The 12235-nt window shown below is 47.8% G+C and overlaps 1 protein-coding gene across 1 annotated transcript in view; it reads right to left on the minus strand.

The window, feature by feature from the left end:
- ABHD17C (abhydrolase domain containing 17C, depalmitoylase) overlaps positions 1-11899 on the minus strand; it is a 69982-nt gene extending 58083 nt beyond the window's left edge. The window contains exon 1 of the mRNA XM_010593786.2: positions 11301-11899. Coding sequence (XP_010592088.2) covers positions 11301-11884 — 584 coding nt within the window. The 5' untranslated portion in view covers positions 11885-11899. The remainder of the gene's footprint in view (positions 1-11300) is intronic.
- Positions 11900-12235: the final 336 nt, after the last annotated feature.

Here is a 12235-nt window from a genome sequence, read left to right on the forward strand (position 1 = left end):
TGGGAACATTCATATTTTAAAAGGAAATACGTGATTCACGTCCCTTGGTCAACATTAGAGAAAGGGAACTATGACTCTGATGATTGAAGGTAATCTTATTATAGTAAAAAGCAACCAGAATGTACTGAGTGGAGAGGCAAGAATGGGTTTCGCCTTCTTCTCCCTCCATCATGAACTCTGCTCAAACAAGTCTTCTGGTTCCTGCCAGAAAACACATGCCCAGCTCCTGAGAGCAACGCCCAGAAACAGCCATGTGGAGTGAGGAAAAAGAGGAATGGTTTGCAAAGTAATTGCAAGGTGTTGGATTACAAGTAAGGTTTCCTTCCTCTCCTTTTAAGATGTCCTTTGGGGATATAAACACCTTGGTAGACAAGTGCTATCAGATTTAAAACACTAATGCATACCATTCCCCAAAGCTAAAACATGATACAGAGAGCTCTCTAGGCCACAAGCAACAGATTCAAAAAGCCTCTTCCTCTTAAACCAAAAAACCAAACCTATTGGCATTGAGTCGATTTTGACTCATAGCAACTCTTCCTCTTAGCTACATATAAAAACATCTTTTACTATTCCTTTACATCCACACCCAGCAAGGGAGGCTTGGCCTAGGTATGACTTACATCTATGCAGAGAGAGAAGGGTAGATCCTTCTGATCTAAATCCTTCTGGTCCTCAGACAATCTGAGCATTTGGTTATTATCGCTCTAATACTTGCATTCCACCACCTGTCTGTCAGTTTGTTGTCCTGGGGTGGCCTGCATGTTGCTGTGATGCTGGAAGCTATGTCACCAGTATTTCAAATACCAGCAGGGTCACCTATGGTGGACAGGCTTCAGCAGAGCTTCCAGACCTAGACAGACTAGGAAGAACCGTAAACCTACTTCCAAAAATCAGCCAATGAAAACCCTATGGATCATAACAGAATATTGTCTGAGGTAGTGCTGGAAGATGAGTGCACTAGGTTGGAAGGCACTCAAAATACACAGCGGCTGCAACAATGGATTTAAGCACACTAACAACTAGCCAACGTTTCATTCTGTTATATCTGGGGTCGCCATGAGTGGGAGCTGACTTGATGGCAACTACCAGCGATAATTGTATTAATAATCCTCAACAACAACTTCGGTAATAATAATAAAAGCAGCTCCCAATGGTTGTGCTCTTATTGTGTATAAGGCAGTGTGATAAGAAACTGATATGAGGCAGTTATTATTATCATTATCAAAGTGAGGCTCAAAAGATTAGGAAACTTGCCTGAGGTCAAACAGCTAGTAAGTAGGAGAGGCAGGAGCTAAACCCAGGTCTGTTTGACTCCAAAATCTGTGCCCTTAACCATAAAACACATGGCAGAAAGCTACTAAGAATTACAGGGAACATTCAATTGTCTTGCCTGTGCTACTCTTACATAAGAGCCAGAAACCAGTTACAGCTGCAAATCATATAAATGAAGACCTAAATCTTTAAATCACTTGAAACCTGGGCTCTTTGGCCCCAGCTACACAGAAGTCAGCTGGCGCCATGTGAGGTCCAGTCCTCTTCCCGGTTCTGCCCTCTTTTCTCCTGCCTTCTCTACTCCACACCTACCAGTCCTCCCCTGCCACAATTATATCCAATTACGGACCACTTCTCACAAGTGGCCCCACTTCCCCATGGTGGACGACGAATCAGCTGTAGGGCAGGAGAAAGGAGAGGCAACAAAAAAGAACAGGCCTATTGTCTCCAGGCTTTCATTTCCAGGCTTACAATGGGAGCCCAGATACGTGGTCACAAAAAGGTCACAATGCCACCGCTCTACTGACCTGGTTTAAGAAATTAATTACTGTCTATTCTTAAAGGCTTATGCTCTCTTGTCAGAGTAAACTGTGTCACTTAAGGGGCTGACGAGAGATGATCCCATGGAACTCTCCACAACTGGGAGAGAAGCAAGAACATGACTCAGGAATCAATAGTAGCACCAGTGGACAAAGTGTCCGGGCATACTTGGTCAGGCACGGCCCCCTTCTCTCAGAACTGCTCCCTTTCATATCCCCCAAGAGGCGGCCACGCTTATTTTTACATTAGAACATTCACCACACCCCAGAGGTACAACTGAGCGAACCACAGGTGAGCACTAGGTATCTATAAACACAACAGATGCCAGCTCCAAGGAAGTGAAGTGGGCAGTGAAGTAAGCAGAAGCTGGCGTGGGGCATGAGGTGATGTGCAAAGAACATGGATAAGAAGAAGCATGTCTGCGGAACAGCGATGGCACAAGCATGCACAGACGATGGGAGAAGCCAAGCCAGCTCAGACAGAGGAAGCTCAACAGGGCTCCCAAGCTCCCAGCTTCAGTTCCCACGAGACTTGGGGGAATTCTGTGAACATGAACTATTTCCTCTCAACAACTGCCCCTTCATTTGGCCTAAGATAGTAGGTTCCTCGCCACCAAAAAGTTTTGAATAAAACCATCTATATTAATGTGTTCAACAACAACAACAAACCTTCTTTAATACTCTTTTTTCTTCAACTCTTAACCACACAGTATTTTTTATCTACCGAGGGAATTCTAAAGTGGAATCAGGGTTGAGGTTCACTGGACCAGCTGAATCCACTGAGTTTTACAGTGTAGTCTAGAAAAGTAAACTCGAGAACATTTAGTGCTTTTCTTAAAAATCGTGAAGCGGAGACTTACAGAAGGGGCCTGAGACGTAAATCACGTCGTTTGGTCTCCTCCTTTTCAAACAATGGAAAGTGAAGTCCAAACTGTGACACCTCTTGCTCGAGGTAACATAGTGAATTTATGGGAGCTGGAATTAGAACTGATTTCCCTAGTACAAAAGTTCTGTGTTCACAAAACATTGGTAAATCAAAATTTTTAGGCATATTAGGGAAACTTGTTATTTAACACAAGCCTGCCAAAAAAAAACCATTCTGTTACCCAAATAATAATTTCCTAAGTCTATGTGCGTTGAGATTTTGAATTCCTAGATACAAAGGTTTCTTAAAATGGAACAGACGTACGGCTTCAACACGAGCTTAAACAAAATCCGATATGAAAGGTAAATCTGCTACCAAAAATGAACACTGCAATTCCTAAAGCCAGATTTTTGGAGTCTTATGTGGGATGATCAATAGACAAGGAAGTAAGTTACTCAAATTGGCAAGACAGTGAGTAGAAACAGGGACAAGTTTATAGGTGGGGAGGGAGTCACCTTAACGGGCATGCTTTAAATAGCCTCAGAGTACCCAAAAAAACCTGCTGCCAACGAATGGATTCCAACTCATAGCGACACTATAGTACAGAGTAGAACTGCACCATAGAGTTTCCCAGGAGCGCCCAGGGGGATACGAACTGCCGACCTCTTGGTGACCTCTTGGTTAGCAGCCGCAGCACTTAACCACTACACCACCAGGGTTTCCAGCCTCAGGGTGGTATGATTTAAATGACTTCTGCAGGAGGAAAAACAAAAGCCTCTCCACCCATATGCCCTTGCACCGTGAGAGTTTTAAGGCGGAATTTTAGTTAAGACGGAGTCTCCAAGATTAACCTGAATAAGAGCAAACATTCTTGGAAGAGAAAACACATTAAGGAGTCATTGCCCATTAACACAGAACCGTGAAATTTTGTGTCAGATCCTTTGTAACAGGATTACTGGAGGGAAGTACCAAGACCAGTTGCTGCCAAGTCGATTCCAACACATGGCAGCCCTCTGTGTAGCAGAGTAGAACTGTGCTCCAGAGGGTTTTCAATGGCTGCCATCCTTTGGAAGTAGATCACCAGGCCATTCTTCAGAGGTGTCACGGGGTGCACTCAAACCTCCAACCTTCTGGTTAGCAGCCAAGTACAATAACCGTATGCACCACCCAGGGATGCCAGAGGAAGGTAAGGCGCCCGAAAACAGAACTGTGGATAAGGAAGCTTTGATGGGATAGGGGCAAGAGCTCAGAGCCTGGTGCTGCTTAAAAGGGGAAATCTGCAAGCTAGCACAGTGAGGGCAGCCTGAAGAGCCAGGTATCGCAAAAAGCACTGGAGGGTAGAGAAGATCCACCAAGGAGAAGGGCTCTGAGTGGACGCCCAAAACACACTTCCCTTACTTCAGTCTCAATGGGTCTGTTCTTGAGCAGAAGCCCTGGTGGCACAGTGGTAAACAGCTTGGCTGCTAACCAAATGGTCTGCAGTTGGAATCTACCAGCCGTTCCTTGGAAACCTTATGGGGCAGGTCTACTCTGTCCTATAAGGCTGCTACGATTTGCAATTGACTTGATGGCAATGGGCTTTTTTTTTTTTTTTTTTTTTGGTTCTTAAGAGTTACTTTTTTCCCAGTGGGATGTTCTCATACCGGCTGCCTTGAATTACAGGTCAATATTCTATTTCTTTTCTCCAATATTGTGTTTTCATCTTATGCCAAGCAGCATTTGCACCATGTTCTGTTTTTCTTGTCCCTCATCAAACTCAGGTAGAGGTCCTAGATGTTCTTTCCTTAATGGCACTGTAGCATTCCTTGAGAAGGCTGGAAACAAAGAAGCTGGGTCATTAACTTCGGCATGTCCAGGAAACTCACTCACTACGCCCAGGAGAAATCCGCCCTGAGCGCAGTAACCATAAATGCCACTCACAATCAACACAAGGTGCTTCTCGGGATGCCACCACCTGAAGGAATGCTACCACAGCCTTGCCCAGATTTACAGATTTTCCGACTACAGGTCCTATGGACCCTGAAATCAAAAGTTATAAAACAGCGAAACATGAGTACATATCCAAAATGCCTCTAAAACCTAGCCCATCCTTTTACAACAGAAAGAAACGGTTTGGAATGAACGATACTGGAGGGGAACCTAGCACAGAACCTAGTAGAAGCACAGCATCAACAGACGTGCATCTAATGGTTAAGGAGCCCTGTTGGCACAATGGTTAAGTGCTTGGCTGCCAGTTGAAGGGTTGGCAGGTTGAACCCATCCAGCGGCTCCACAGGAGAAAAACCTGGAGAGCTGCTTCCATAAAGATTACAGCCAAGAAAACCCTACGGTTGACTGAATGTAGGAATCAGGGCTTCTAACCGGTTTCCACCCCAGATACCTGAATCGGAATCTACATTTTAACAAGATCCCCAGGTGATTCTTATGTGTAATAAATTTTGAGACCCACTGCTCTCAGGATTGTTCCCCAACCAGCAGCATTAGCATCACCCAGGAACTTGTCAGAAATGCAAATTCTCAGCAGAGGTTCAGACCAGACCAAACTGGTTCCAAGCCTTGGTAGGAATGAAGGAAATGTATCTTTTGTAATTTCCTCTTGCACATCTAGGCACTGGGTGTCTCTTGTTTACCTTCCTCTCTCTGCATTTGCTTTCTGTGGCTGTGTAAATGTTTCTCGATGTTACCAAATGTCTCTCTCCTCCAAGGTCTTTGTCACCAACATCAAACAGAAGGATCAAAGACTACTTCTGTGTATGGCATAGGTAAACAATGATAACAAACTGAATCACAAATGCCCCATTCTCCTGCCTCTCCAGATTAAAATGTTTCACCTAAAATACTCTGCCTGCCTCATACCTCATTCTCAGGTTCTGTGTTTCTTTAGGTTTGTACTTTCAAATCAGCTTGATTTACCCACTCTGGCTTCCCTGGTCCCACTCCGCACAATCTAAAGCTGCTGGTATCCAAGAGGATGGCCTGATATGGGCTGAGTTGCGTCCAACAAAAAGATATGTTGAAGTCTTAAGCCCTGGTAGCTGTGAATGTGACCTTATTTGAAAACTAGGTCTTTACAGGTGTAACCAAGTTAAAATGAGGTCATACTGGATTAGGGTGGGCTCTAATCCAGTCACTGCTGTCTTTATAAAAAGAGGCAACAAGACAGATGAGGGCACCATGTGAAGGCTGAGGCAGAGATTGGAGTGATGTGTCTATAACCTATGGAATAGAAAGCCAACACCAGAAGCTAGAGAAAGACAAAGCACCCTTCAGAGGTAGCGTGGCCCCACTGACGCCTTGATGTGGGACTTCTGGCCTCTATAACTGTGAGAGAATACATGCCCCTTGTTTTAAGCCACCCTGTGTGTTACTTTGTTACAGCAGCCCCAGGAAATTACTCTCCACCCCTTGAAGGATGTTTGTTGAGGAGTCTAAATCCACCTACTCACACCTTAACCAACAGGCAGCCCTTCTGGTGCAGATTATTCATCGCTTCACTTCCCCCGCTCAAGTAGCAACATTAGGCTCTACTAAGGCCACCCTCATTTCCAGTGTCCTTTCAACAAATATTCTGAAGGGACTCCAATTCATTTCCTCAATGGCTTGTGCTCATAACTTATAACATACACCAGTAACTCACACGTAAATATATCCTAACCTCCGGACTCTGCATCATGCTTCGGTCCTCAACCGCCTCTCTGCACTGTTCCCATACCAACTGGCTTCTTTCATGCTAAGTCCACACACCTTCTGGCTTTTGCAAACTCTACCTCCCTACGACTCGTTTTTCAGTTAATTTTCAAATGCTTAAAATAATCACCTGTTGCTCACATAGCAGCAGCCTCCCTCCTAGCCTCCAAATTCACTTCCTCCCAAAACCCTTAACCTAGATTATTCGCCCACCTTAACACTCATCATTTGGAGGGATTTACTGTCTTTATGGAGTCCCTGGGTGGCGCAAACCGTTAAGAGTTTGTCTGTTAACCAAAAGGTTGGCGGTTCAAGTCCATACAAAGGTGCCTCAGAAGACAGGCCTGGAGGTATGCTTCTGAAAACTCAGCCTTTATCCATATATGCGGTGTCTGCGCACTTGTGAGTATTTGCTGTTTAAAGTCCTCCACCAGGGGCTGTGCAGCTTCACTATACATGCACAAGAGCTGACACAGACAGAGAGGTAACGGATAAAGGATGAAGACAGATACAAAGCAAAGGATTCTTCTTCTTCTGTTCAGTAATGACACTTGAAAGTCACAAGAACATCAATATAATGCATACGGAGGGAATCAGACCTCAAGCCGATACATCTTAGCCCCTTTCTTGTCCACAGTTGTACCACTACGTATATTAAAATCTGGAAGTAAAATCAGACCCAAGTAATCATGGGAATCCAACTGAAGAAAAACTGAATTTATCCCATTTATTTATGGCGTACCCATTACGTGCAAAGGAGCCTCGTGGCACAAATGGTTAAGCGCTCGGCTGCTAACCCAAAGGTTGAAGGTTCAAACCTGCTCTGTTGTGTGGGAGAAAGATCTGGAGAACGGCTTCTGTAAAAATTACAGCCAAGAAAACCCTATGGGGCAGTTGTACTCTGTCAGACAGGGTCACTACGAGTCAGAATCTACTCAGGTACCCAAGAACAACAGCAATGGACGTGACGTGCAATTCATTAAACACACATTTAACAGATACCTATTATTTTCAGGGACTTTATCAGCTGCTGAGAACATAAAAGGCATGGTCCCTGACCTCAAGGAGTTTTCGGTTTAGTAGAGATACAGTAGTCCCCCCTTAGCCGTGGGGAATACTTTCCAAGACCCCCCCCCCGCCCGCCCCGTGAATGCTAGAAATGCAGGTAGTACCTAACCGTGGTATACAGATGTCCCCCACTATCTGAAAGTACCAGTATCCCCTGTTCACTTAAAGGAAGCACTCCACAGCTTCTCTTTGGCATACCTGAACTGCCAGCATCACTACTCTTGAGCTTTGGTGCCATTAATAAGTAAAATAAGGGTTACCTGAACACAAGCACTGCAATACTGTGACAGTCGATCTGATGGAGTGGGCAGAGTATACAGCATGGATACACTTGACAAGGGATGATTCACGTCCCAGCGGGACGAAGCGAGCCTTGGAGAGATTTCATCATGCTACTCAGAACGGCGCCCATTTTAAAACTTGTGAATTGTTTATTTCTGGAATTTTTCATTTAATATATTCAGACCTTGGTTGACTGCAGGTAACTGAAACCATGGAATGAGAAACTGGATAAGAGGGGACTACCATTGTCAAAACCCACTGCCGTCGAGTCGATTCCGTCTAATAGCGACCTTACAGGACAGCGTAGAATTGCCCCATGGGGTTTCCAAGGAGCAGCTGGTAGATTTGAACTGCTGACGTTTTAGTAAGCAGCCAAATGCTTAGCCACTATGTCACCAGGGCCCCAAGCGGGCCCACTGTAGAGCTAAATGACAGCACATAGTAACACAGTGTTACAACTGCAAGTACAGGGGCTAATAAATACCACGTGCACCAGGAACACAGACAAGGCTTCTAATCTAGACAGGATTGAGCATCCCAGGCATAGAAGAGCATTTAAGAAATGCAGATGTGAGCGTGAAGAGGAGGGACAAGGCTCTGGGCCTGTACTTCAGGGGATGCACAGCACTGACATACACACCTTTATAGTCCCCCTGGGTGAATAACCTCAGTACAGTGACAGAGATGACTCAGGACAAGGCAAGGTCTCCACCAGTGTCCCAAGGAGTACGGTCAACCAGGTCAAAAAAGAGAAAGATCCTCAAAGAAGACATGGGAGGGGTGGGGGTGCGAAAGGGGGTCCAACCAGGCATGGAAGAACGGGTACATTTGTGGTAGAAGGCACTCTGCTGTGGCAATGGCTTAGAAGAGGTATAAGTGAGGTGAGGCTAGGGCAGGTTCCAGGCAAAGTTAGAGCAAAAGAACCAGACAGAACAACAGGAGCGGCAATGCCGAAGGAAGGTTGTGGTGGGTGGTGGCGGCTGTTAGAAGCCATCAAGTCAATTTTGACTCATAGTGACCCCACGTGACAGAGTAGAACTGCCTCACAGGGTTTTCTTGGCTGTAATCTTCATGGAAGCAGATCACCAGGTCTTTCTCCCAGAGAGCTGCTCAGTGGATTTAAACCACCAACTTTTGGGTTAACAGCTGAGCGCTTAACAGTTTGCACCACCAGAGCTCCTTGGAAAGTGGTTAAAAACCCCAAAACGAAACCCACGGCTGTTGAGTCAATTCTGACTTAGAGTGACCCTACACGACAGAGTGCCCACAGCATTTCTAGGGCTGTAAAACTTTATGCAAGCAGACTGCCACATGTTCCTCCTGCAGACCAGCTGGTGGGTTCAAGGCCCCGGCCTTCCGGTTAGCAGCCGCGGAAGGTGGCTAGGGACTGACTAACTTCAGAATCAGGTAACTCCTACATTATTGGAATAACCAAGACCCATAAATGCACCTCTTGAGAAATCTGATCTGACTACATGGCGTAGTGGAAAGAATACTCTTCGCTAGTAGTTAAGAGGCCTCCGGCTGATTCACTAGTCCATTATCTCCCCCAGGCCTCTGTCAAATGAAGTTGCAAGACAAGAAAAGCATCCATAAATGGGTTAGGAAATACATTTAGTGCTTCGTGACCAGCATTTTTTCTTCTTTTCTAAAAAAAAAAAAAAACTAAAGCAGAACATATCTGATACGCACATTGCCTATAGAAAAATACGATTTTGTGAAACATTTATTTCAGTTATACAGACAAACATGTGTAGGTGTGCACTTGGTCAAGACGTAAAATATGTTTCCTAAAGTGGGTCACAGTCAAAAAATTTTGAAAAGCACAGGGCAAAGGGTTTCTCAGGTTTCTTCAAAGTCTAAGATTCCCCTTTAGGCTTTACATTTTAACTTTTTTTACAGGTGGATAAATCAATCTGGATATGAGTTCTGGTATAAAATTAAATAAGTCATGGCAAACTGTAGACAACCCATTGAACAATTTAAAATTTCACATTACCCAAACAAAGTCATATAAAATGAAATATGTCAAAAGTCTCCAGGAAATAACTACACCTCACTTAAGTTGTAACACAGACACACCTACATATTCAGGGCAAAGGGTTAGCCTTCCATCTGAAAGGCCTTCATTTTAATGCAGACACCCACACACAGAACACTGTTCCATGGACCTTTTCATACTAAACCTACTCAAGGCAGAATTTTAAAATGTTGAACGTCAATCCTTACTTTTAAGTGCAAATTTTAGCCACCTATTGACTGCACATGACATATACTTTGGAAACCCTTGACTGGAACAGGTGGCTTTTAACTACTTGTGGATTCTGACTCAATACATCTGCATATGATATATTCTCAACTGCCTAAACCATTTTCCAAATGAGGACACAAATAGGCAACAGATGCTAAATACTAAGTACTTCCCTGTTGGACAAGCCATCTTCCCAGACATGCACGGGGTAATTTATGAGCATATCCATGAACCTGAACGGAGACAGAATCATTAATGCCAGCAATCAGCATAAAGCAAACACACATCAGATAAAAACTATGTAATGTCCATTGTAGCAACAGTGCCCACTGTACTTATCCTGGGGACCCTTTCATCTGAGGAAATCATGTCTCCTTAGAGAAAAGACCTCAGGCATTTTCACTATGGCTGCTATGAGGTAGGCGGGAAAGGTCATAAATAGAAAAACTAGAGCACAAACAGGTAACCAGGCCTGCCCACTTACCAAACTTTTGTCTAAGTTGAGAATAAAACCCAAGTTTTTTGTTTGTTTATTCAGGTCTAACCACTAAACCATCCCTCCAATCTGTGCCTGACACAAAGAAAGCCTTCCATAATATTTTCCAGTCCTTCCGTGAATGCCAATTCAAGGTCATGAGATTCCTCAAATCTTGTAAGATTCGAACCCTACCTGGGATGTTGCTGAGGCTCCGTGGAAGGTGCCAGCTGACAGCCACCAGCGAACTTCCTGCCCACACAGTGCCAGCAACTCTGCCCACCAGGCAGCAAACTCCTCGCACCATGCGACCCTCCAGCTGCCTCCAAGGCTGCCCATCACTGCCCCGCAGGGCACTTTACAACCGGAAGGTCCTTTTGGAGGTCAACCTGTTTCACACCACCCCCCCCCCCCCCCCCCGCCAATTTAACAGGGAAGGGAACAGAGATCTAGAGACTCCTGTGTCTTGCCCAAGGTCACTCAGCCTCCGCTGCCAGCTCACACAGACTCAACACAAACCAAGTTGTTTCTTTCTGCCCGGTACCTAAGCACCCCCACGCTGCCACTTGCGGAGACCTGAGCCACAAAAGACCCAGGCGAATGGAACACCCGGGCGTGCCAAAGCGGCCAAAATCCTCTAAGTTCGGCCGGAACCTCAGGGCTGGCGCGGTTTGTGGAGGAAATGGGAAAAGGCCAGGGATGGAGAAGAAAAGCAAACCCACTGCGGCCGGGGGCTCCCTACTCGCCCAAAGCCCGGAGGCGGGGCCCCTCTCCCTGCAAGCCTCCACAGAGGCCCCCAGGAGACCCGCTCCCCACCTTCCCACGACTGCAGGCCGTGCCTGGAGACCCCGCTGGGCTCACCGGGTGCGCAGCGCCTGCCACGCGGCGTCGATGTCGGCGTAGAGGTTCTTCTCCGAGGGCTTGCCCGAGCTGACGCCGTAGCCCGAGTAGTCGTAGGAGAAGATGTTGCAGTTGATGCGCGAGCCGAGGCCGATGTAGAAGCTGCACATCTGGCCCAGGTCCACGGCGTTGCCGTGCGAGAAGAGCAGCGTGTAGCGGCTGGAGGGCGCGCAGCGCACGAACATGCAGCCAAGCCGGTTGTCCCGGGCCGTGCGCGAGAAGAAGACCTCGACGGCGTCCAGCTCGCGCTGCGAGTACTGCCAGTCGGCGCGCTCACTGAGGTGCAGGCTGCACGCCCCAGGCCCCGCGCCCGGTCCCTCCTCGGACTGCTGCGGCGCCGGCTGGGCCGCGGCGGCCACCGGGGCCGAGGCGGGCGCGCCGGGCGCACCGGGACCACGCTGCTCCGGCGCCAGCACGGTGTAGGTGGGCTCGGGCGGCAGGAAGGCCAGCTTGGCGGCGATGCGGCTCGGGCAGGGCGGGCAGCAGAAGAGCCAGCACAGCTCGCCCAGCGAGAAGCCGTTCATCCTGGGGCCTGGCTCGGGCATCGGGGCGGCCTCCCACCCGCCGCCGCCGGCCCGGCTGGCTGGCTGCCTGGCTCGCGGAGGGTGGTAGGGCGGGCGCGCAGCGAGCGAGCGGGCCGGCGAGCGCGGAGGGCGGCTGCAGCCCGCCCGCCCGGCGGCAGGAGAGAGGAGGAGGAGGAGGAGAGGAGGCGGGGCCGGCCCTGCGGGCGCGGCGCTCCGAGCCGGGGCGGGTCAGCAGCGGCCCCGCAGCCCCGGCGAGGCGCGGGCGGCCGGGGCCCGCGCGCGGCACACAAAGCCGGCGGCGGCGGCCATAGCCGGCTGGTCCGCGCCGCCCCCCGCTCCCGCACGCCCGCTTGCCGCCGCCACTTCCGGGTT

This window comes from Loxodonta africana, chromosome 13, assembly GCF_030014295.1.
Source record: "Loxodonta africana isolate mLoxAfr1 chromosome 13, mLoxAfr1.hap2, whole genome shotgun sequence".
In the NCBI taxonomy this organism is placed as follows: domain Eukaryota; kingdom Metazoa; phylum Chordata; class Mammalia; order Proboscidea; family Elephantidae; genus Loxodonta; species Loxodonta africana.